Source organism: Ovis canadensis, chromosome 5 (genome assembly GCF_042477335.2).
Source record: "Ovis canadensis isolate MfBH-ARS-UI-01 breed Bighorn chromosome 5, ARS-UI_OviCan_v2, whole genome shotgun sequence".
Classification (NCBI taxonomy): Eukaryota; Metazoa; Chordata; class Mammalia; order Artiodactyla; family Bovidae; genus Ovis; species Ovis canadensis.
Genome location: NC_091249.1, coordinates 114,736,148 through 114,762,736, shown reverse-complemented (window position 1 = coordinate 114,762,736; position 26,589 = coordinate 114,736,148). Strand labels below are relative to the sequence as shown.

General features: G+C 36.1%; 1 protein-coding gene across 14 annotated transcripts in view; it reads right to left on the bottom strand.

The window, feature by feature from the left end:
* PPIP5K2 (diphosphoinositol pentakisphosphate kinase 2) overlaps nt 1–26,589 on the bottom strand; it is an 83,810-nt gene that overhangs the window by 36,486 nt on the left and 20,735 nt on the right. For 8 of the 14 annotated variants that reach the window (XM_069590253.1, XM_069590238.1, XM_069590240.1 and 5 more), the window contains 12 exons: nt 26,406–26,567; nt 24,900–25,021; nt 23,117–23,218; nt 21,585–21,671; nt 20,976–21,051; nt 20,783–20,892; nt 20,165–20,250; nt 18,047–18,172; nt 17,791–17,912; nt 17,341–17,523; nt 9,121–9,262; nt 7,110–7,333 (listed from right to left, as the gene is read on the bottom strand). In XM_069590253.1, the coding sequence (XP_069446354.1) occupies nt 7,110–7,333; nt 9,121–9,262; nt 17,341–17,523; nt 17,791–17,912; nt 18,047–18,172; nt 20,165–20,250; nt 20,783–20,892; nt 20,976–21,051; nt 21,585–21,671; nt 23,117–23,218; nt 24,900–25,021; nt 26,406–26,567 (1,542 nt within the window). The remainder of the gene's footprint in view (nt 1–7,109; nt 7,334–9,120; nt 9,263–17,340; nt 17,524–17,790; nt 17,913–18,046; nt 18,173–20,164; nt 20,251–20,782; nt 20,893–20,975; nt 21,052–21,584; nt 21,672–23,116; nt 23,219–24,899; nt 25,022–26,405; nt 26,568–26,589) is intronic. The other 6 variants (XM_069590239.1, XM_069590245.1, XM_069590243.1 and 3 more) reach the window with 1 other exon arrangement.

The following is a 26,589-nucleotide window of genomic DNA, read 5'->3' as shown; positions in this document are numbered from 1 at the left end:
ACTGGAGAAGGAAATGGCAACCCACTCCAGTGTTCTTGCCTGGAGAATCCCAGGGATGGGGGAGCCTCATGGGCTGCCGTCTATGGGGTCGCACAGAGTCGGGCACAGAGTCGGACACGACTGAAGCGGCTTAGCAGCAGCAGCAATTTATACTGCAAATACTATTATAAAGAACTCTCTGTGTTTCATTATCTACAAATAACCAAAGAAATGATCTTCCAACTTCAACAAATGTGTGCCATCTCAATTCTGTTGTTTAGTTCAGTTGCTCAGTTCAGTTCAGTTCAGTTCAGTCACCATCTTAAGAGAATATTAATACTAAATATAATCTTTTACTTTAAATTTAATATTTATTAAAATGTACATATAAAATACATATAAAATATTATAAATTCTAAAAACTTTGTAAATGCTAAAGTATTTTAAACATTTCCAAAGGATAACTCAGCTGTATCAAATATTACTATAATCTTTAAATATCCTTATCTTCCACACCATTGAGGCTATTTTCACTATGTAATCTATTGAGGTAATGTTGGTTTATAACATGTTTCACGCATACAGCTTCTGTATAAACTACAGTATGCTCAACACCAAAAGCTTAGCTTCCACCCATTACCATAGAGATGACCCCCTTTACTCAATTCACCTCCTTTCCCTTTTAGCAATTATTACTCTTTTCTCTATAAATATGTGTTTCTTTTGCTAGGTTTGCTCACTTATTTAAAAAGTTTTAATATTTCACATTTATGTGAAATCATATAGTATCAATTTTTATCTGAAGGGCTTATTTAATGCAATATTCTCAAGGTCCACCCATGCTACCACAAATGGCAAGATGATACGTATCTTTTTTATGGATGAGTAGTATTCCACTGTATTATATACCCTCCTTCATCCATTCATTCATCAATGGGCAATTTCCATGTCTTGGCTATTGTAACTAATGCCACAATGAACACAGGGTTGTATGCATCTATTCAAATTACTCTCTTCATATGTTTTAGATAAATACCCAGAAGTGGAATAGCTAGATCATACACTAGTACTATTCCTAAGTTTCTGAGGAACCTCCAAACTGTTTTCCATAGTGGTTGCACCAATTTACATCCCCACCAACAGGGTACCAGAGTTCCCTTTTCTCCATATCCTTTCCAGTACTTGTTACTTCTTGCCTTTTTGATAATAGCCATTCTAACAAGCCTGAGATAATCTCTCATTCTGTTTTTGATTTGCATTTTCCTAATAATTAGTGATGATGAACATCTTTTCATGAGTCTCTTGGCAGTCTGTATGTCTTCTCTGGAACAATTCTTAGCTTTTCAGCTCACTGTTTAATTGGGTTATTTGGTTTTTTCGTTGAGTTGTAGGAGTTCTTCATATATTTTGAATATTACCTTCAAATTGAATATATGATTTACAAACATCTCTTCTCATTTGGTAATTTTTCAATATTTAATGTACAGTAGCTTTTTAGTTTGATGTAGTCCCATTTGTTCGGAGAAGGCAATGGCAACCCACTCCAGTACTCTTGCCTGGAAAATCCCATGGACGGAGCAGCCTGGTGGGCTGCAGTCCATGGGGTCGCTGAGGGTCGGACACGACTGAGCGATTTTACTTTCACTTTTCACTTTCACGCATTGAAAAAGGAAATGGCAACCCACTCCAGTGTTCTTGCCTGGAGAATCCCAGGGACGGGGGAGCCTGGTGAACTGCCGTCTATGGGGTCGCACAGAGTTGGACACGACTGAAGCGACTTAGCAGCAGCAGCAGTACCATTTGTTAGTTTCTGTTCTCTTCTTCAGTTGTTGCTCAGTCACTCAGTCATGGCCAACTCTTTGCAGCCCCATGGACTGCAGCGTGCCAGATTGCCCTGTCCTTCACCATCCCCTGGGGCTGGCTCAAACCCATGTCCACTGAGTCGGTGATGCCATCCAACCATCTCATCCTCTGTCGTCTCCTTCTCCTCCCACCTTCAGTCTTTCCCAGCATCAGGGTTTTTTCTAATGAGTCAGCTCTTCCCATCAGGCGGCCAAAGTATAGGAGCTTCAGCTTCAGCATCAGTCCTTCCAATGAATATTCAGGACTGATTTCCTTTAGGACGGACTGGTTGGATCTCCCTGCAGTCCAAGGGACTCTCAAGAGTCTTCCCCAACACCACAGTTCAGAAGCATCAATTATTTGGCGCTCAGCTTTCTTTACAGTCCAACTCTCACATCCATACATGACTACTGGAAAAACCATAGCCTTGACTAGATGGACCTTTGTTGGCAGAGTAATGTCTGCTTTTGAATATGCTGTCTAGGTTTGTCATAGCTTTTCTTCCAAGGAGCAAGCATCTTTTAATTTCATGGCTGCAGTCGCTATCTACAGTGATTTTTGGAGCCCAAGAAAATAAAGTCTGTCACTGTTTCCATTGTTTCCCCTTCTATTTGCATGAAGTGATGGGACCAGATGCCATGATCTTAGTTTTCTGAATGTTGAGTTTTAAGCCACCTTTTTCACTCTCCCCTTGAAGCTTTATCAAGAGGCTCTTTAGTTCTTCACTTGCTGCCGAAAGTGTGGTGTCATCTGCATATCTGAGGTTATTGATATTTCTCCAGGCAATCCTGATCTCTTCTCCAGTAGGTGGCACTATAGCACAAGCGTTTGGTTTTTCTTAAGCCACTGGTTGTATTTGAGAAACTTTTTACACTCCACTGCATCTGCTAGGTGTGGTCACCCTGTGTCCTTGTTGCTGCTGTTACCTCCAAGGTTACTGATGCCTTGTTTCTATGAGTGCTGCCAGTATCTCTGCCTAGGCCGCCGGGAAAGGGAGCCCCTCCACTGCGTCCAGGGTCTCCTAGGTCTCAGGCGTCGCCACTACAAGGGGACAAATGAGGTAGGGGAAGGGAGCCAGGGTCACAGGTACCTCTGTCATGTCCAAGGTTGTTAGTGTTCAGGGGCACTGCCACTGCTGGGGTGGTGAGAGCTGCAGCTCTCGCCTCCGTAGTGGGAGGACCTCCATGGCTGGAAGGATGGGGCTGCAGGCCCCACGACCGCTAACACCCAGTTCCTGGCGGCCATGTGCCACTGCAGCTGAGACGCTGGAGTCGTGGGTGCCACCACTCCTAAAGCTACTGTGTCCCCCAAGGCTGAAGGCTCAGCCAACTAGGACCGGGGGTCTGGCAACACAGGCATGTCCTCTGTTTTCTAGCCCAGCTACTTCCAGGTATAAGATGGACAGAATTTTGTGGTGCCCTGGTGTGTTACACAGAGGCACCTTTGTTGAGTTGTATATATTTTACTGGTTGTAGATTGAAAGGGATAGACAAAGGGAGCATGTTACACGGCCATGACGCTTGATGTCACATCACACTGTGACTATTTTTAAAGTACTTTCTTTTTTTTGGCTGTGCCACACAGCTTTCAGGATCTTAGTTCCCCAATCAGGGATTGAACCCAAGCCCTCAGCAGTGCAAGTACCGAGTCCTAACCACTAGACTGCCAGGGTTTTTAGAGGACTGAGGCTGAAAAGTTGATTCTATCACAGCAAAAATACATACCATAATCACAACTATTAACTGTTAAAGTAACTAAAAGTAATAAATCATGTTTATCGTATGTAAGAAATGACCCTGATGCTGGGAAAGACTGAAGGCAAAAGGAGAAGAGGGTGGCAGAGGATGAGATGGTTAGATAGCATCAGTGACTTAATGGACATGAATTTGAGCAAACTCTGGGAGGTAGTGAAGAACAGGTAAGCCTGGCCTGCTGCAGTCCATAGGGTTGCAAAGAGTTGGACATGACTTAGCAACTGAGCAACAACAATGTGATTAGAATTACATAATCTGCAAAGCATAGTTATAACAATGCAATGTAAGAGTGAAAACAGATTTTTGTTGAGGCACAGCAGAATACATATACATTTTTCTTACAAAGATACTGATACTCTCTCAATCTAAGTTAGCCAAACTAATACATTATTTGACTGAGTCATCAAGTCTCTAACCTTGAAATATCTTTGTCAAGTAAAGATATACATTTCTCATTTTTTTCATTGCAAACTACAGCTTCATTATAATTAAATGTTTACAACTTTAGTTATTTGTTCAGTGATCAAAAATGTCTATCTCTTATCTATGATTTTAGATTTATGAAGACTTTAGTAACAAACTTTAAGTAACTGAATTCAAATGTCCATTAAAAAGAAGAGGAAATCCCAAGTTTCTGTTATAGTAAGTAATGTCAAACCAAATAGTTTGGGAGGTAAATATCTCAAATTTTTCTTAACTATTTCTAATCTTATAGTGTTTAATTAAAAAGCTTTAAAAATTCATTATAAATATTAAATTACAAGGACATGGTGAAAATTTTCTTCATCTATGTAAGTAACGTACCTAAAACACATACACCATGAAAGGAGGAAAAATTATCATCCAAAACTCATTAATACGTAACTTTTCTTTTGAGCCCAAGTCTTAGAAACAAACTTTCCATTCCCAATTCTAGAATTCTTATATACATAATTGAGAAAGAAAAGGCTTGAGATTAAAGAAGCCATGTACAAGACATGATTATGCTAATAAATCATTAGTGTACCTATTTAGCCACCAAGTAGGTGAGATATTAAGATATACTGAAAGCCTACCTTGTCAAATGCATACAGCTACAAAAAATATTTTAGAGGGTCACATATTTACAGCTTATCTGTTAAAAGTATACTTTAAAATAATCTTCACTTTAAGAGTATGTACAACTAAGATGCATTGAGCCTGGAATAATGTAAAAGCAATTCAATGCAATAAAAAAAATCAGTCTTGTGTATGCTTCCAGTGCAAACTAATTACATGCTTATCAGAATTAAGAGGAACCATTCTTCTCAAATTTTTCAGTAAGTAAAATCTGAATAAATTCTCTCTTGAATTTCATAACAAAGACAGATGCTGATTTAGTAACTTTACTGAAAGAGATATAATCAAATCAGTGTTAGTTCTATAATCTATGTATATCATGTAGCTAAAACTGAGTTCTGCAGAATTTAGTGTGTTTATTTTGATATCAATCTTAAAATGTTATAAAAATACAACTTTTTATTGTGTAAAATAAAATTTGTTTTGCAGAATAAAACTTATTTAACAAATGAAAGATGCTGTCAGAGAGTCAATTCTTGTTTTCTGTGTTTCTTAAAATAAGTCCCAAAGGCATATTCTTCAAGTATGAGGTATTTTTACCCTCTTTTGAAATGAATTTATTTTCAAATCACTGACTTATACAATGTATTTATAATTATCTGCATTATATATACTGACCAAAAAGAAAAAAAGTTGCTCTTTCATACTGAAAGGATAAGCTAAACTTTAACAGGTACACACATACTTAGTCGTGAAGTCTGAATTCCCAATTTTTCAAAGTCTCTATAGTTTTTCATGGACATTCTGTGAATATTAGGAAAGGGAAACTGCAGTTTTAATTGTAGTGGATTTACAGTACAATGTTAGTTTCAACTGTGATTGAAACAAATTGATTCAGTTTGATATATATATTTTTTCAGATTATTTTCCACTATAGGTTATTACAAGATACTGAATATAGTATCCTCTGCTATATAGTAAATTTGTGTTACTAATCTATTTTATGCATAGCAGTTTATATTCCATACTTTTTATTTATTCCTTCCCCTCTCTCCTTCCTTTTTGGTAACTGTAAGTTTGTTTTCTATGTATATGAGTCTGCTTCCATTTTCTAATATTGATTCATTTGTATTTTGTTTAGATGCCACATGCAAGTGATATAACATTTGTCTTTCTCTGACTTAAATCACTTAGGACAATGTTCTCCAGGTCCATCCATGTTTCTGCAAACAGCAATATGTTATTTTTATGGCTGAGTAGTATTCCACATGCAAGTATACATGTATACGCCATGTCCTAAATGAATCATATGCTGATGGGCACTTCGGCTGTTTCTATGTCTTAGGTATTATAAACAGCACTCCTATGAACATTGGGGTGCACGCATCTTTTTGAAAAAAGAGTTTTTATCTTTTCTGGATCCATGGCAGGGAAAGGGATTGCTGAATCATACAGTAGCTCCAGTTTTAGTTATTAAAGAACCTCCCTATTGTTTTCTATATATCAGTATCTTTAAGTGAGGCTTTTTCAAAAATATACAGTCCTTACACTTTTTATGTACAGTGACTCCTAAACAACATGGAGGTTAGGACTGCCAACCCTCCATGCCACTGAAAATGTAAGTGTAACTTATTTGTGGCTCTGAATCCACAGCAGATGCAACCATTCATGGATCTGTGGATTGTGCAGTACTGTAGTATTTACTACCGGAAAAAAATCCACGTGTAGGTGGATGTACTACAGTTCAAACCCACGTTGTTCAAGAATCAATTGTAATTCATTTTCCTGTTTTTTAACTTCGGTTCACAGTTGGAAATGTGTGATTTACTCCAATTTCCCTTTTACAATATCCTGAGTAATGAAGGTGATAAAAGATCTCCAAACAGCATCTGTCACTATTTTCTTCTAACACACCTCCTATCTCAACTTGTTTTGTCACTTGACTTGTTATTATCAATCTGAATCTATGTCTAACTAATTTCAGTTATCTGAATTTTACTACACCTTTATTTTTACTCTCCTATAATGAAAAGATCCCTCTACCACACCATACAAATAACTATTTACATCTTGACCTCTAAATATTCTTTTCAAAATACTTTCACATAAAGTAAAAAAAAAAAACAACTTCCAAAAGAGACAGAACTACCTTTTTCTCCCACTCTGCACTCATTCCCATAGCACACCACTGGCATGTGCACAATAAACGCTCAATAAATACTAAAGTGATTTATCCCATTGTATTTTCAGTGGTTTGTTCTTTAATTATTTTTAATTAAGAGTATCAATTCTTAAATTTTAAAAGGTCATTACAAACTATTAAAAAACCAAACAGTGATTTAATACAAGTTTTTGTAAATTCATAACGACTCAATTTCCTTTTTAAAGTTATAGGTTTACTGGGACATAGAAACCAACTCTCTCCTAACAGTGACTAGATATTTTAAAAGTATCTATATAACAGTACCATAAAATTGATATGAAGAAATTACTTACCTGAGGGATAACTATATCTGCTAATGCCTTTGAAAGCCTATACAATTCCATTGTGTCTTCTAATTTCAAGGAACCATTATGTTGGACATCATATTTTATACAGTCATATATGTCAGGGATCTTGCTAATATCATATCTTCCATTTTTTGTCTTAAAGTCTTTCTCCAACTTGGACCATCTACGGAGCATGAGCTCTAAGGTCTCACTATGATAAAGCTGAATATCTAAAACAGCATAACAATTTTAATATATTAAACTTGTTAACAAGCTAGGAAACATCATCATAGGCATATACTATTAGCAACCATATATTTTGTAGATTTGAATAAAGGTATAAATACATGGGTTAGGAACTGCTTTTATAAAAGACCTTTTTCCATATGTTTTCATATGTTTTCCATTTATACATCAGTTTCCCACGTTATTAACTAAGCCACTCTCAGCACCAGAGCAGAGATCACCTTCCTATTGCTTTCTTATTATTATTATGCTGCCTGTTTGCTGCTCAACTGTATGGTTTTTTGTTTGCTGTTTACTCACTCAGTCATGTCCAACTCTTTATGACCCCATGGACTATAGCCCACTAGGCTCCTCTATCCATGGGATTTCCTAGGCAAGAATACTAAAGTGGGTTGCTATTTCCTTCTCCAGAAGATCTTCCCAACCCAGGGATTGAACCTGTCTGTTGCATTGGCAGGCAGATTCTTTACCACTGAGCCACCAGGGAAGCCCCAACTGTATGGTAATACTACATAATTAATCAGCTAACAATGTTTTATTACCTTTCTCACGCTACCATAGTTAAAAGCAACTACAACTTTGCTATTATTATTTTGCTGGATATATATTAACTCAAATAATACTTAGATATAGCAATAAACTGTGGAAAATTCTGAAAGAGATGAGACTACCACACCACCTGACCTGCCTCTTGAGAAATGTGTATGCAGGTCAGGAAGCAACAGTTAGAACTGGACATGGAACAACAGACTGGTTCCAAATTGGGAAAGGAGTACATCAAGGCTGTATATTGTCACCATGCTTCTTTAACTTCTATGCAGAGTACATCATGAGAAACACTGGGTTGGAAGAAGCACAAGCTAGAATCAAGATTGCTGGGATAAATATCAATAAGCTCAGATATGCAGTTGTCACCACCCTTATCACAGAAAGTGAAGAGGAACTAAAGAGCCTCGATGTAAGTGAAAGTGGAGAGTGAAAAAGGTGGCTTTAAGCTCAACATTCAGAAAACTAAGGTCATGGCATCTGGTCCCATCACTTCATGGCAAACAGATGGGGAAACAGTGGCAGACTTTATTTTTCGGGCTCCAAAATCACTGCAGATGGTGAGTGCAGCCATGAAATTAAAAGAAAGCTTACTCCTTGGAAGGAAAAGTTATGACCAACCTAGACAGCATATTAAAAAGCAGGGACATTACTTTGCCAACAAAGGTCCGTCTAGTCAATGCTATGGTTTTTCCAGTGGTCATGTATGGATGTGAGAGTTGCACTATAAAGAAAGCTGAGTACTGAAGAATTGATACTTTTGAACTGTGGTGCTGGAGAAGACTCTTGAGAGTCCATTGGACTGCAAGGAGATCCAACCAGTCCATCCTAAAGGAAATCAGTCCTGAGTATTCATTGGAAGGACTGATGGTGAAGCTGAAACTCCAATACTCTGGCCACCTGATGTGAAGAAATGACTCATTTGAAAAGACCCTGAGGCTGGGAAAGATTGAGGGCAGGAGGAGAAGGGGCAACAGGGATGAGATGGTTGGATGGCATCACCGACTCAATGGACATGAGTTTTGGGGGACTCTGGGAGTTGGCAGTGAACAGGGAGGCTTGACATGCTGCTCCAAGGGGTTGCAAAGAGTCGGACATGACTGAACGACTGAACTGAACTGATAGCATTAAAGCTTTTTTATGATTGGTGCATCTTATTTTAAAATGTTTACAGCAATGGGATAGTGATTTTTATTTTCTGACCCAAGGAAAACAAAATATTTACCTGATGATTTAGGATCTTCCATTCGATGTCTGATTTGAGAAGTCAAACTTTGTATCAAGGAATATACCGTGTCACAGGTCTTTACAGGATTTTTAATTAAATGCATTGATTTGATAAGAGAAATGCTTCCAGATGGAGTAAGCTATAAATGAATAGAGTATACATTTTTATATCTAGTTATGCTCAACTGACCAAAAGGACAATATACAAAATTTTCTAGTAGTTGGAGTTTAAATTCAAACTACAAATTAAATCCCCAGATATAGAGAAGGAAATAAAAAACTAAAAATTTTAAGTTAAAAAAGTCTTAAGCCTTAGCTAACATTAGATTACCCACACGGAAAATTTAACAAAAGTGCTCTATCTTACAAAGAGATAGATTCTAACATAGTGATATTTTACTGACTCACTTGGTATCTGAAAATATGGTTTAACCATTTGACACATATTGATAAGTAATAACCCTATGATTATCATTGGTTTTTCCAGATGAGGTACTTAAGAGAGATTAAAGCACCTTTCCCAAGATCAAACCATCAGTATGTAAACAGTGGCATAAAAAATCAGGTATCCTGGCTAGAGACCTGAGCTCTTAATCACCATGTAAATGCCTTTGTGATGAGATTTCTTCCAAGTCAACAAAAGCTATTAATGACAAAACAGTTTCAATTTTCACTGTTGAAACTTTGCTTGGCAATTTAACCCTAAATAAGTTTCTATAAATACAAAAAATGTAAAGTGGAATTCCACTTCCTGTTATGGTGAACCAGTTCATTTGGGTCAATCTAACGACTGAAACTTGGACAAAAGTGAAGTCCAGGACTTCCAGACGTAGAACCCTGGTAAACTCTGCATCTGGGGTTCAAAAAAGTTATAAACTGTAGTCTGCATTTTTAATAAGACCTTAGATGACTCTTATTCAAGTATAAGTTTGTAAAACACTCTAGTTCTACAGTCCTTGCCTTGTCCAGGAAGAGGGTAAGAGCATGATGCAAACATTCAATTAGTAGATGTCATTAAAGCCTACTGTTACCTCTGGGGTAATGACAAAACAAACAATAAAATCAAACACAATATTAAAACTACCAGGGAAATAAAAATAAATAAAAAGTACCAATTCCAATGAAGCAAGAAAGGAGAGAAAAATAAAAACAGGCAGTATAAATATTAAAGCACTTAAAACGATACTAGATTCATACATAAATTTGAGTAAATAATTGCCCTAAACAAAGATTTTCATAACAAACTGAAAAAAACTACATGCAGATTTTAAGAGATTCATCTAAAAATAAGTTTCAGAAAAGACTAAAAGAGATATGAAGGGTATTATACAAACACCAAGTAAAAGAAAAAATTTTTGCAGCTATATTAATCTCAGACAAAGTATTCTGAGGCAAAAAAATATTCATTGAAACATACCAACTCTTAGTTTGTATGCACTTAATAGCATGGCATCAAAACACATAACAAAGATTAAGAGACTACAGAGACAAGAAAAACCCACCATTACAGGTGGGAAATGTGACACACCACAGGAAAGAAAGAAAAAACAGATCAAAAAATATCAGGAAGACTATCTGTTTCTACCAAAATGACATAAAGTTAGAAAAATATAACTTAAAAATGTATAGTTTTGGAAATTAGTATACTTCTAAATAACCTATAATCAAGCAAATCACAATTAGAAAATGCCCCAAATGGCATAAATCTCAATTTATGAATACAGTCAAAACAGTGTATAAAGGGAAATTTATGACATAGAATGTGTGTTTTAGAACAGACAGAACATTCATGATTTAATAAGCATCCTTCTAGGGACATTAGTTTTTAAGAATTAGAGCAAAATAAAACTGTAGATGTAGAAGGAATAAATTAAACAATAAAAATTAATAAAACTGAAAACAAGTATATAATTTAATGAACCAATAAATCCGAAAGACAGTTCTTTTACAGGACTAATAAAGGTGATCAACTATGGCAAAAGTGATTAAGAAAAAAATGAGGGAGAAAAACTGTACAATATTATGGAACAAAAAGGAGTATCTCTACTGGTCCTGCAGACATTACAAAGAACTTGAAGAGGACTGTATAAACAGATTTCTAAATGAATGTAATAATACAGACACAAGATACAATAAATAAAAATTACTAAATTACTCTACGAACCGTAAGTACAAGCTTTCCCATAAAGAAAATGCCCATGGGATTTATCAGTAAATTTTACCAAACATCCAATGAAACATATATACATGAATTATTCCCCCCAAGGAGGACTCCCGATTTTATGAAAACAGCATAATCTTGATATTGAAAGCAGACAAAGACAACAGGGATAAAAAATAAAGGTCAATTCGACTCTTGAACACAAATGTAAAACTCCTGACCAAAAATATTAGTAAACCCAAACCAGTGATAAAGGTATTTTTGAAATGACTTTATTCTAGGAACCAAGGTAGAGGCTTTCCAAAATCATATATTTAACAGACAGAAAGAGAATATAAAATGTAAAAACATGTCATGACAAAAACTTTTAACAAAAATCTACAGAGATTATACTTAATGTACAGTGTTAAGAAGGCTTCCCCTTTGAGAATATGAACAAACACAGAAAAGCCACTCAATTTAATATGGCTTTGATGGTGCTAGCAATTAAAGTAAAGCAAGAAAAAGAATTAAAAGCATAAAGATTGGAAAGGAAGACAAAAACCTGTGGATATCCTTTGGAAAGGTTTTTTAAAAACCGAGATAAATTACCAAGTTAATAAATAAGTTTAATACAGTTGACGTATATAAAGTCAATATGAAAAAAACTTTGTACATAGCAGCAACAGACAGTAACTGTTTTAGAGGTATGGTTTATAAAACAAATATTTTTTTAAAAATATGTTTTTCCACAAACTAAAGATCTAATTCAATCTAAACCAATATCCCAATAAGACTTTTGGCCAGCTTACTTTAAAATTCATATGAGAATACAGGAAAAGTCAAGAAAACTTGAAGGACCCATGTAGGATTTGGGAGATCTCATTCAATGGCACAAAAGCCAACAAAGAAGTATGTTCCAGAAACTAAACACATATGATAAAGCTGATCCTACAAGATAGTGGGGAAAGGATAGTCTTTTCAGTAAGTGGTGTTGAGACACCTGGATGTACATATGGTTGCAGGGAAATATCAACTTTGATATCCTTATCTAATGGCAAACATAAAAGTCAATTTTTAGCTGTATGGCAGATAAATGAGCGTGAAAAAAACAAAAATCACGGAAGACCATACACGGACACATTCTATGACCCCCTTGTTAGAAAAAGGGTATTATAAATAATACATTAAAATGCACTGAACCACAGAGGCTGCGCCAGACCTGCCTGTGAATGTCTGAGTGTCTCCTGTGGAGGGATGGGTCAGCAGTGGCCTGCCATGGGGACGGGGGCTCTGGTTGCAGCAGACTGGGGCCACCCAGCATGTGGCATAAGCCCTCTTGGAGGAGGTCGTCAATAGCCCCACCAGAGGGCTGCCAAGCAGATGACCCACAAACCACAGAACAATTATACCAAAGAAATACTTGCACTGTTAAGAAAGTTCTAGGAGCCACAACAGATTTCCAAACGTGGGAATCCGGCAAAGGGACTGAGAAGCCCCAGGGAATTTGACTTTGGAGGACAGTGGGAGACTGTGCCAGATTTGCCTGTGAGTGGCCAAACAATGCACGCATCAACAGAAAACTGGATTAAAGATTTACTGAGCATGGCTCTACAAATCAGAACAAGACGCAGTTTCCCCCCCAGTCAACCTCTCCCATCAGGAAGCTTCGTGAGTCTCTAATCTTATTCATCAGAGGGCAGATAGAATGAAAACCACAATCACAGAAAACTAACTAAACTGATCACACGGACCAAAGCCTTGTCTAACTCATGAGTTATGCCGTGTGGGGCCACCCAAGCTCTACATGGTGTCATGGGTCATGGTGGAGAGTTCTGACAAAACGTGGTCCACTGGAGAAGGGAACAGAGAACCACTTCAGTATTCTTGCATTGAGAATCCCATGAACAGTGTGAAAAGGCAAAAAGATAGGAAAACTGAGAGATGAACTCCCCAGGTCGGTAGGTGCCAATATACTACTGGAGATCAGTGGAGAAATAACTCCAGAAAGAACGAAGAGACAGAGACAAAGCGAAAAGAACACTCAGTTGTGGATGTGACTGGTGATGGAAGTAAAGTCCAATAATGTGAAGAACAATACTGCATAGGCACCTGGACTGTCAGGGCCATGAATCAAGACAAACTGGAAGTGGTCAAATAGGAGACGGCAAGAGTGGACATTGGCATTTTAGGAATCAGTGAACTAAAATGGACTGGAATGGATGAATTTAACTCAGATGACCATTATATCTACGACTGTGGGCAAGAAATCCTTAGAAGAAATGGAGTAGCCATCACAGTCAACAAGAGAGTCCGAAATGCAGTACTTGATGCAATCTCAAAAATGACAGAATGATCTCTGTTCGTTTCCAAGGCAAACCATTCAAAATCATGGTAATCTAACTTTATGTCCCAACTAATAATGCTGAAGAAGCTGAAACTGAACAGTTCTATGATGACCTACAAGACCTTCTAGAACTAAAACACAAAAAGATGTCCTTTTCATTACAGGGGACTGGAATGCAAAAGTAGGAAGTCAAGAAATACCTGGAGTAACAAGCAAGTTTGGCCTTGGAGTACATATTGAAGCAGGGCAAAGGCTAACAGAGTTTTGCCAAGAGAACTCACTGGTCAAAGCAAACACCCTCTTCCAACAACACAAGAGAAGACTCTACACATGGACAACACCAGATGGTCAACACTGAAATCAGACTGATTATATTCTTTGTAGCTGAAGATGGAGAAGCTCTATACAGTCAGCAGAAACAAGACAGGAGCAGACTGTGGCTCATATCATGAACTCCTTATTGCCAAATTCAGACTTAAATTGAACAAAGTGGGGAAAATCACTATACCATTCAGGGATGACCCAAGTCAAATCTCTTATGATTATACAGTGGAAGTGAGAAATAGACTTAAGGGACTAGATCTGATAGACAGAGTGCCTGATGAACTATGGACAGAGGTTTGTGACGTTGTACAGGAGGCAGGGATCAAGACCATCCCCATGGAAAAGAAATGTAAAAAAGCAAAATGGCTGTCTGAGGAGGCTTTACAAATAGCTGTGAAAAGAAGAGAAGTGAAAAGCAAAGGAGAAAAGAAAAGATCTAAGCAGCTGAATGCAGAGTTCCAAAGAATAGCAAGGAGAGATAAGAAAGCCTTCTTCAGTGATCAGTGTGAAGAATTAGAGGAAAACAACAGAATGGGAAAAACTAGAGACCTCGTCAAGAAAATTAGAGATACAAGGGGAACATTTCATGCAAAGATGGGCTCGATAAGGGACAGAAATGGTCTGGACCTAACAAGCAGAAGATATTAAGAAGAGGTGGCAAGAATACACAGAAGAACTGTATAAAAAAGATCTTCATGACCCAGATAATCACAATGGTGTGATCACTCACCTACAGTCAGACATCTCGGAATGTGAAGTCAAGTGGGCCTTAGAATGCATCACTATGAACAAAGCTAGTGGAGGTGATGGGAATTCCAATTGAGGTATTTCAAATCCTAAAAGACGATGCTGTGAAAGTGCTGCACTCAATATGTCAGCAAATTTGGAAAACTCAGCAGTGGCCACAGGACTGGAAAAGGTCAGTTATCATTCCAATTCCAAAGAAAGGCAATGCCAAAAAATGCTCAAACTACCACACAATTGCACTCATCTCACACGCTAGTAAAGTAATGCTCAAAATTCTCCAAGCCAGGCTTCAGCAATACATGAACTGTGAACTTCTAGATGTTCAAGCTGGTTTTAGAAAAGGCAGAGGAATCAGAGTTCAAATTGCCAACATCCGCTGGATCATGGAAAAAGCAAGAGTTCCAGAAAAACACCTATTTCTGCTTTATTGACTATGCCAAAGCCTTTGACTGTGTGGATCACAATAAACTGTGGAAAATTCTGAAAGAGATGGGAATATCAGACCACCTGACCTGCCTGTTGAGAAACGTATATGCAGGTCAGGAACCAACAGTTAAAACTGGACATGGAACAACAGACCGGTTCCAAATAGGAAAAGGAGTACATTAAAGCTGTATATTGTCACTCTGCTTATTTAATTTCTATGCAGAGTACATCATGAGAAAGGCTGGACTGGAAGAAGCACAAGCTGGAATCAAGATTGCTGGGAGAAATATCAATAACCTCAGATACGCAAATGACACCACCCTTATGGCAGAAAGTGAAGAACTAAAAAGCCTGTTGATGAAAGTGAAAGCGGAGAGTGAGACAGTTGGCTTAAAGCTCAACATTCAGAAAACTAAGGTCATGGCATCTGGTCCCATCACTTCATGGGAAACAGATGGAGGAACAGTGGACACAGTGGCTGACTTTATTTTTCTGGGCTCCAAAATCACTGCAGGTGGTGATTGCAGCCATGAAATTAAAAGGCGCTTACACCTTGAAAGAAAAGTTATGACCAACCTAGATAGCATATTAAAAAGCAGAGACATTACTTTGCCAACAAAGGTCTGTCTAGTCAAGGCTATGGTTTTTCCAGTGGTCACGTATGGATGTGAGAGTTGGACTGTGAAGAAGGCTGAGCGCCGAAGAATTGATGCTTTTGAACTGTGGTGTTGGAGAAGACTCATCAGAGTCACTTGGACCGCAAGGAGATCCAACCAGTCCGTCCTAAAGGAGATCAGTCCTGGATGTTCATTGGAAGGCTTGATGTTGAAGCTGAAACTCCAATACTTCGGCCACCTCATGCGAAGAGTTGACTTATTGGAAAAGACCCTGATGCTGGGAGGGATTGCGGGCAGGAGGAGAAGGGGACAACAGAGGATGAGATGGCTGGATGGCATCACCGACTTGATGGACATGAGTTTGAGTAAACTCCTGGGGTTGGTGATGGATAGGGAGGCCTGGCTTGCTGCGGTTCATGGGGTCATAAACAGTCGGACACGACTGAGCGACTGAACTGAATTTAACTTTATCAAAGGAAATCATTAAGGCTCAGAGCAGATGGTAGTACTTACAATATGCATAACAAAGAGCTCATATCCAAAATATGCAAAGAAATTTTATCATTCATTAAGACAAACACAGGCAACTGGTAGTAAAAAAGGACGAATTAGGAGCAGGCTTCATGAAAGAAGGTACTTAAATGGCCAATGAATATTAAAACCACTGTAAGGTACTACCATACATCCACTTCAGAAAGTCAAAATTGAACAGTTCAAAAATACTGAGACTAGAGACTATGTAGGGCAATGATAATTTTCATGGACTTCTGGTGGAAGTATAAAATGCTTAGTGACTTTTGAAAACTGTCTAACATCATATACTGATACTGAAATATACGCAGACTGCGGGGTGCAGCACTTGCCCTCCTAGAATATAATATACCAATAGAAACATGCTCATCTACACGAGGAAGTGTATATGAATATTCATGGCAGCATTACCTGTAACAGCCCGAAACTTTAACAATATTGTAAAGCATATATAAATTGGAGCATATTCATAAAATAGAATACAGATCAACAAACTATGGCCTCTAGGCCAAACACGACCTATAATAGCCTATGAGCTAAGAAATGGTTTTTACAATTTTTAAAAGATGGTTTAAAAAAAAGTAAAGAATAATGCAACAAGTAAGTATATGTGATCAGCAAGGTGTAAAAATATTTACTATCTGGCCTTTCACAGAAAAAGTTAGCCAACCTCTGAAAACAATACCACATAGAAATGAAAATTAATCAACTATGAAAATTCTCAAAAATATAGATGAATTTCACAAACATAATATTGAGAAAAAGGCATCAGACATTAAAAAAAAAAAATTCCATTACAGGAAGCTTAAAAAATATAAACCGAGACTACGGGAGCTACAAACTCGTACTAAGCTGAATAAGCATTCTGGACATGAGTATAAAGAGCTAGGATGGTGGTTATTTCTAGCAGATAAGAAGGAACTGCAAGTGGGGAGAGGGGCACATAGAGCTGTTCCAACATTCTGTCCCCCTGTATAGGGATTATATGTCCCTTTGCTTTTGTAATACAACAAGCTCTGAGTTTATGTTTTATGCATTTTTCCGTGTGCATAATGTTTGACAGTGTAGGAATTTGCTAAGACCCACCTTTTCATAATCTTCTGCAGTAAAATCTCTGTCTCTTTGAAGTATTTCATGAAGTCTTGCCTTTACACGTTGCTGACAACTGCTCAAAGAATCACTATCACTATCCAAAAGGCCATTCATGTTTGCACTTTTCACCATCTGAACAAGAATGGGTGTAAGTTCTCCTTCTAGAGCTAACAGACCCTAAACACATTAAATAAAAGCCAAAAGAGGTTTAAGAATTAGTATGAAAATAGAAAGCATCTTAATTATTATTTTGTTACATGCAGAATTTCACAGGGTATATGCTTACTGTTATAACAAACTTTACTAATACAAATTGTCATGGTCATTTCAGGGTTTTAATCTGAAGTCTCGATTTTAGAATATTAAAATATTACCTCAGTAAAAATCTTTTGAAATGCTATATCAGATGAAAATTTTAAAAATTCTAAAAACATTTATTTATACCTTTGCAAAAGCAGCTGCAGTCATCTGAACTCGTCCTTCATCAGAGGCGTATATTTTAAGGTCATGTCGGTAGGTACTATGTAATCTAAGTAAACCACAACCAGGAAATCCTGCATAATCTCCTGAAAATAAATCCTCAAATCACTTAAGCTATATTTTTATCTCACTGTATTTCTATACTTAATTACATCTCAAAATGAGGATCTGGAAAGATGATGTATGAATTTAACTGAAGTAAAGAAACGCCAAGATTTACCTTGACCTCCAGGATACATACACCTGAAAGCTCTTCCGAGTTCTTCGGCTTGGACCCTGCCTGCAGGGGTTAGTTCTCCTCCCCACTTCAGAACCAGAAGCAAGGATGGCTCTTCTCGTCGGCTGTCTAAGATACATGTGAATGGATAAAGCAAATGTCAAGTTTTCTTCTTTTAAACAGATATATTTCATGATTACTTTTTTTCTTTTTGTCTCTTCTGCAGTGAAATGCAGGCCTTATGTAGATTAATTTGTTCTTTAAACATATCTATCCTTTGTAGGTTGTTGCTTCTACTAGGAATATCACTTGCTTCACTTATTAAAATCTTACTAAAATTTCAAAATCTGTCCCACACTCTAGAAAGAAGGCTCTTTCCCAGTTTTCTGAAAGGAAACTTCTCCCTTCCCTGCTCTCAAAATGGTATGAGAGCACAAGGCATTTGCGGGATGTTTTTAGTTGTACTAGATATGCTAGGTTAAGAGCTCCCTGATGGCAAGTTCAGAGCTTGTCTTTGCAGTGCTGCCACACGAAAGGTAATTTTATCTGAAGGGAAGAAGATATATACATTTTTAGGATTAGTAACCAGTGATTTGTATAACTCTTAAGGAGATATAAGACAACAGAGCTTAATATTTATTATAATTTACATTTAAGAGTGAGATATACAATAAAATATAGCCAAGAACAACTTTTTAAATTTGGAGTTGTGGAATCTGTATGTTCCAGAACAAAGTATTTTCTCAGACACAAAGGACGTCTGAGTTTCTATTCTGAATTTTGACCTACTCTTTATTATGTCCTAACATCTGTGTTGGGTTCCAGAAACAAAGGTCATTTTAAAAGTACCACAATAAACACTAAAGAATTTAATGATTCACTAAAAGTGATAGAAAATCATCCTTTACCCTGGGGCTAGTTAGTAATTGTATGTGCTTCACCATGCAAGCCAACATTCACTTATAATAAAGGCAATTAATTGACTTTTTAATTATAGCTACGGAATGCTTTTGATATAAACATCAAGATGTAGAAAATTAATCTGCATTGTTACTAATCACACGGTGTGACAAGAGAGCAATATATGAACTTTCAGAATAAAGACCAACATAGTCAAATTTCTGCTTGCATTTAATCTTTACTTCAAGTTTTGCTCCTATAAATAGTGGGCCACGTAAATATCCCTATAGAAGATCTTTCTCTCAAGATCTGACTATCCCACTGGGATAGATTCTATTAAGTATAATTAAGGTCAAAGTATATGAAAAATTTTTGAAGTTTCCCCTACACCTCACCCTCCAGCTGCACCACACAACGTGCAGGATCTCAGGTCACCGACCAGGGATGGAATCCACACCACCTACGGTGGAAGCACGGAGGCTTAACCACTGGACGACCAGGGAAGTCCCATGAAGATTTTGGTATGTACTGCCAAATTACTTTTCAAAGAGTTATTGTCAATTTACAGTTCTACCAATGGATAAAATTTGTCACACTGCATTTTCATCAGAATTCCTTATTACCATTTGACATTTGAAAAAAGAATAAAACAAGAAAACACTCTGTCAGTGTGACAGGCAAGACTGATTATTATTGTACTGGGCATTTCTATTTCTCCATAAAATGGCTCCCCAACCCTTGACCATTATTCTTTTGAAAAGTAAATAAAATTATGGATTTTTGTGCTCACTGCTCTTAGGAGACCCATTTTAAATGCTTATTCTGATTTATTGAGTGGAGAAAAATATCTGCTTTAGAAACATGGTGATGGCACATTTTTTCAAATATTCTTTTCCTACTTAAGTTTTCTTCCTTTTTACCCTGTATGGGTTAGGGACCCATTAAGTAATAATTAGTTATAAAGAAATAAGCTCTCTAAAGAATAAAACAGCACTCCCAAGCAGTTTTTAAAATAATAAAAGGTATCCTTTACCTAAAGGAGGTATCCTTTACCTTTTATTTTAAGGATAGAAAACATAGTTACCAAAGCTGTACATTATTTTTCCTCGATTCAGCATGCCAACCCCTTAACTATTTGACAGAAGATTAAAAAGGTAATCAACAGTGAGTAGCAAGTTCCTACATATAATTAGAAACTAATAAGCATTAATAGTGACATACCCTCTTCTTCACTAGATGTCTTAGGACAACCATGAGGGAGATAGGTTAACTGGACCTTACGATTTATTCCAGAAAAATGGCCATACCTGAAAAGTAAAATGGCAAATACAACAGACAATATTTAATAAACACGCAATACAACCTCCTACAGAAAAACTACAACCTGCCTTGTCTTTAAAAATTAAAATAATGATTTTTTTTTTTAATTTCGAGTGGTCAAAGAAATAAATCTTGTAAGAAGAATACTGATGGCACTAATTTCACCTGATTAAAGTGAAGTTATTTTTCATTTAAACAGCACTGAGTCTATGGTGAACCTAACAATGTGTCACTCTGTATAGTGACAATCCAACACCGACAATCCAAATGTGTTCTCCTTCCATGGTCTCATCAAAATTAATACCATTATAAAACAGAACCTTCAATGTAACGATCTCTTTTCTCACTGGTAAAAATAAAAACTTACTAGACGTTCACTAATTTCACCTGATTTACAGTGAGAAAAAGCAAAATAGATCGAACTGTGAAGGAAATTAACATGAAAAGTCACACATATTTAAAAAAAAAAAGAGCACTATAAGTAGTTATCAAAATTAAGGGTTTCAAAAAGACACTTACATCTCTAACACAGTCTTAAGTTGCTCAAGTTTTGATTTGTTTTCTTCAATTTCAGAGTCATTGTTTTGCCCCAGTTCCATAAGAAGTTGTCGTGCAATATCCAGCACTTCCTGTAAAAGGAATAAAGAACTGAATTTTTATGTAATTTTGCCATTAGTAGTTTAAAACCCAACAAGAAATCAAATGCACTTGCCTGTAATTGTTTCGGTTTTTTGAGTTTTAATTTCCCAGATTTATATCCATCACACTTTTCAAAGAGATCAAAGAATCTTATAAAAGAGACAGAATACTGTTAGGCATTTGCAATAATATTATCTTTATGAAACAAGTGACTATAATGAATGATAGATAAGGGACTAAGATAATAATTAGTAACAGATAACGGACTTGGGGGTCTATGGACTTCACATACTGTGTGCTCTCTTTCACTCTACAGTATTACTCTTTTACTTGACTGATAAAACTTCGTATTTTCCTAAACCATATTAAGCTAATAATCACTAGATTAGCTGAATAAGTAATAAACTTCCATTCTATTAATTTTCATCTTTACAACACTAAATAAAAGCTAAGTCAGGATGATGACCATTTATGGATATTGCTACAGTAATTTTCTGATACTGATACACACAATTTAAGATGGATTTTGTTTTGATTTTAGTTTTTCTAGTGGTTTAAATTTTACTGGTTAAGAAATAATGGCAGTCTTTCCGCATGATGTATTAATCAAAATAGATAAGCACCCATCAGAAATCCTGAATGATCACATCCTGTGAATTAAATTATTCCCCTTTAAACATACTTTTGATGCCTCACTTCCATTTTCATTTTTTGCTTTGGTGTTCGATCCCCATGACGAATGACGGCTATGACACATCTAAGTTCCATCCTTCAGTTAAAAAAGAAACAACATTCTCAATTTTTTAACAAAGATTTGTGTTATATACCTAAGATTAATACATCTAATTGTTTATTTGGAACTATCTTTTACCACTTCAAGTTCGTTCCCATTAAGAAAAGCACTTGTAACAACTAGCTTTAATTTTATGAAGTCAATCCTAAAAAGAATTTAAGAGGCTGGAGGGGGAGTAATATCAAGCTATAAAATATTTGCTTCTTCTCCAGAGATGTTATACTAACTTTGGATACAAGCAAATGGACTATAATTCCCTAACTTCATTAATTACCTGCCCAGTGTGGTAGATCGTTATACAGAGAGATTTCATTAAATCAAACAAAATAAAGCTGCTATATTTATTTTGCCCACGTAGGAAGAAAAGTATCTCAAACTAAAATTACTGGAAGATACAACTGTCTTAGTAAGAATGAGAGAAAGTAAAGGTGAAAGTAGCTCAGTGGTGTCCGACTTTTTGAGACCCCATGGAATTCTCCAGGCCAGAATTCTGGAATGGGTATCCTTTCCCTTCTCCAGGGGATCTTCCCAACCCAGGTCTCCCACGTTGCAGGCTGGATTCTTTACCAGCTGAGCCACAAGGGAGGGTTTAAACTACCATTTGTCAAATTATAAGACACAGAACACAACTCTCTAGAGTAAGTTACCCCAAAATATACTTTGTATTAAATAAGTTTGGAAATACTGGTTTAAAAACAAAATTAAGTATTTTTGTCCTCTCTTCTGCCCCAGTCAGGAATCCTCAGAATATTTAACATGCTAACATAAAGCTCCTAGCTCACATGAATAACAAGTGAATTTCAGGTAGTAAATTTCACTAGAAATTTTATAAAACACTTTGGCAATACTGGTCTAATTAATTTACTTCATGATATAACTGTGTATTTCTCCTTTACATGCTAAGAGCACCAGAACTGTAAACCACTGACCATGAACCTTTAAGTAATGTATCTGCTGGCACCTCCTTTATTCTTATGGCTTAATTCAACAGTTCCATAATTATCCAAAAATTTTTTGGGATTTTAACAACAGAAAAGATCTTTAGTCTAAATGCGTGTGTGAGTGCTCAGTTCCTCGGCTGTGTGCAATTCTTCGTGAATCTATGGACCGGTGCTGGGATTCTCCAGGCAAAAATACTGGAGTGGGTTGCCATTTCCTCCTCTAGGGAATATCTGACTCAAGGGATCCTGTATCTCCTTGTGTTGGCAGGAGGATTCTTTACACTGAATCACCTGGGAAATTCCTTCATTCTAAATAGTCCATGTAAAAGCTTATAATCTATTTTTCCACCTGGAAAGTGAATCATATGAAAATACACAAAGTAAAGTATTTAGTATTATTCAGATATATAATCTTTACTGTGATAGCACAGACCAACAGGGAAACACAAGGAATTTCTAAATGAAAATATTCAAACTTACATAGTTCCAGATGTAGTTGGTACAATTGGAATATCTTCAGCTTCTAAGGGTATTGACCAGGGGATATGAAATTGTGGAGCAAGCTCTCGCATTACAATGTTCCTTCAAGACAAAAAAAGAAAACTTAAACTAGTTCATTTTAACACAAACCTGGGTGTTAATGACAAAAGAAAATCATAGAAGTTAAAGTCAAACTATCTAGTAATTATGTGAATACAGTACATAAAAAGTAAACTAAGAAAAAAATCAATCCTGATCAAAAAAAATTAGATCAGCAGTGCTAAACTGGTATATAGAATATAGTAATGGGATATCATGAATTTGGAATTTACTTATTTAGTTTTTAAAAATATAAATCACATTGGATGCAAGTAAGTTCCCTGGTGGCTCAGATGGTAAACAATTCACTTTCAGTGCAGGAGACCTGGGTTTGATCCCTGGGTTGGGAAGATCCCCTGAAGAAGGGAACAGCAACCCACTCCAGTATCCTGGCCTGGAGAGTTCCATGGACAGGGATGGGCTAGTCTATGGGGTTGCAACTGAGTGACTTTCACTCTCATGTCACTAGAGCTGCCTGTTCACTTCCATAGATTCTAAAATCCAAGATTATCTCTGTGGACACTGAGTATTTCTTACCAGCTTTTATTGATCACCTATAAAGCTATTTTAAATACCATTGTTCATTTTTAACAGATTTCTATTACAGTTTGCTAAAAAGGTTAACAAAATTTTACGTAATTACAAGACATCTTTTGTTTTGTTTAAATTTAGCATTTATTCATGCTAAAATTTAACTGAGCCCCGCTAAATTTTACTTTAAAGGTAAGTTCACAAACCTTTGAAATATACTATAATTGCTGACTCCAATGATTAAAATAAATTTTTAAGTGTAAGTTTTTTATGGCTTTGACATAAGTCTGTTGTCGTATATACTCTGAAATGGTTAAAAACAGTCTTTGTCAGGACTTCCCTGATGTGGGTTTGATCCCTGGTCTGGTGGACCTCCCCCCAGGCACAGCTAAGCCTGTGTGCCACAACTACTGAGCCTGTGTGCCTAGAGTCTCTGTTCTGCAGCAAGGGAAGCCACCAGTGAAAACCCTGCGCAGAGCCACAAAGAGGAGCCCCTCCCTCCCTAACTAGAGAAAGCCTGCACATGGCAGTGAAGAGCCAGCAAGGCCCAAAATAAAATAAATAAATAATGTTAAAAACTGTCTTTCAAGTCTTCTAAATCAGGATGTATGAAAATAAGTCAAAGAATACAAAAATGGCATTTCTGTACACAATAATTTCTTTTATGTTCACTTGATAATCTCATGAGATTATTTTGAGTAACATATGCTTGTAGAAAGTTGAATCATTCAAGATCTCTAAATTCCAATTATTTCTATTTTATTCTCGTTAGTTATTTCATGAATGTTAATTCTGTACCATTAAATACTATAATTGCCTAACAAAAACCTGAGAAACAAGGTAATCTAATAAATCAGCCATTTTGATGAATGATCAACCATCACTGTGTAAATCATTGCTATACAGCACTTCTAAATCTATGAGGTTAAATACCTTTAAAAGTTTACACTGTTCATAAATTAATTTGTCTTACATAACCCAAAGTGTAATTCAGGATTTGGGGATGTCATTTTATGAACACTGATTTTTTACTCTAGAGTGCTTATAAAGCCCTGATCATTTGATGTTTACAATTATTTGGTTTCTGAATAACGAGTATGCACTAACTATAACAAAAGTAAAGAGGAAAAAATACAAAGGAAAAAAATCTTACCCAAGTATTTTTGCACAATCATCATAATACTTCATGGAATTTTTCACAAAACTGAAGCCATTGACATCACAGACATAGGACTGTCCATTGGCCCGTAGCAAATCAAAGCCACAAACTGTTTGCTATTTAAAATAAATTATACACTTTAAAATTCCATTTAATTAAGACTGAGTTTTCCAGTCTTATTAGAATACAAATTTTATAAGTGCCCTTTACTTCAAAATAAGTAAAAAACAAGGAAGCTACTTATTTGTAATTTGAATACTCTAAAATATACAGCACACACCACATGATTATTTAAATTCCTCTATGAAGTAAATATACAACAATAATGCGTAAGAGACTAGAGAGGCCAAGAACTCAAGAAGCTTTTCAATTAATGTTTAATTAAAATACAAAAGTAAAAAAATTTTTAAAGACTTTGATAAATTTTATGTTAGCAGAAATTCTAACTTTTTTAATTAAAAAAAAAACACCAAAAAGAAAAAAAAGAGGAGAAAGCTTTGAAGACACAGCCCAGAAGAAATGTCCAATTATTGTTATGAATCTTTTAAATTCTGACAACTACACACTTGTGAGCCCTTGAAACAAATTTACTTTATTTGGGAGATAACAGTTAAAAAGGTATAAATAAATGTCCTGCTTAGGTTCTAGGAATTTTCTGATCTTCTAGGTTTTACGTTCAAACCATCATGTATTAGTATAATATGATTTTAAGTCATGGCTTTTGGAATCCTGGCCATTACAAAGTTAAAACAGTTAATATAAAACCCAATTAATGTAAAGCTATTAAAACATACTTTAGGTTAAGATTCCTTCCATGAGAGACTTCAAATTATTAAGACACAAAGAATTTATTATTTAAAAACTAACAATATACACTAGTTTTAAGTTATATATCCAAGACAAGGCTTCAACAAGGTAAAGTCTATCCTCTATGAGATGCAAGTTGCACTACTTCTGTTTTAATCTTTACTGCACAGTATATCAAACCCTAATAATACAGATTGAGGGATCAAGTCAAATATCTAAGTAAAAAGTTTTTTAAGTGTACTAGTAGTTTTCATGAACATATTTTACTATATTTAACAGGCCAAATGATCAACTGTGAAAGGTGGAAGACTTCCTTAAAAGAAAAAAAAACAAATCGTATCAATTCTATGATTAAATACTTACAACCAGTTTTATTATAGGAGTATACTGAAAAAATACTCCTATAACTCTACCATTTCAGTTGTTTTCTTCTCTAATTGTAGTTTCTGAATAAACTGTCAGTTTCCTTCTATATAATGAAGAAAGAATAAGAAGGAAAGGCCTTCATTTATCATATATTCTTATTAATGGCACTGCAAGAATCCTTTGTAAAGTTCAAAAAAAGCTATTCAGATATACCACTTCATTTTCTCTATTTTTCTTTCCTATTATAAGCCCAAACAACATCGCTTTCACTCAAAAAAGAAAATTCAAATTTTTACAAGAGTCTACATGGCCTGCATAACATCTTACCTTAAAAGCAAGGCAGACTTTCCAAGCAATTAATTTCTCTCGTGCATTGAGAATAACAGGGTATCTTACTTCTTTTCCTTCACTATCTCGTTCCACCTTGCCATCAAGTGCAGGAGATTTTCGAGCTTCAGCATGGGCATAATCTGGACCCACTGTATAAACCTTTTCAGAAATGTTAAAATAT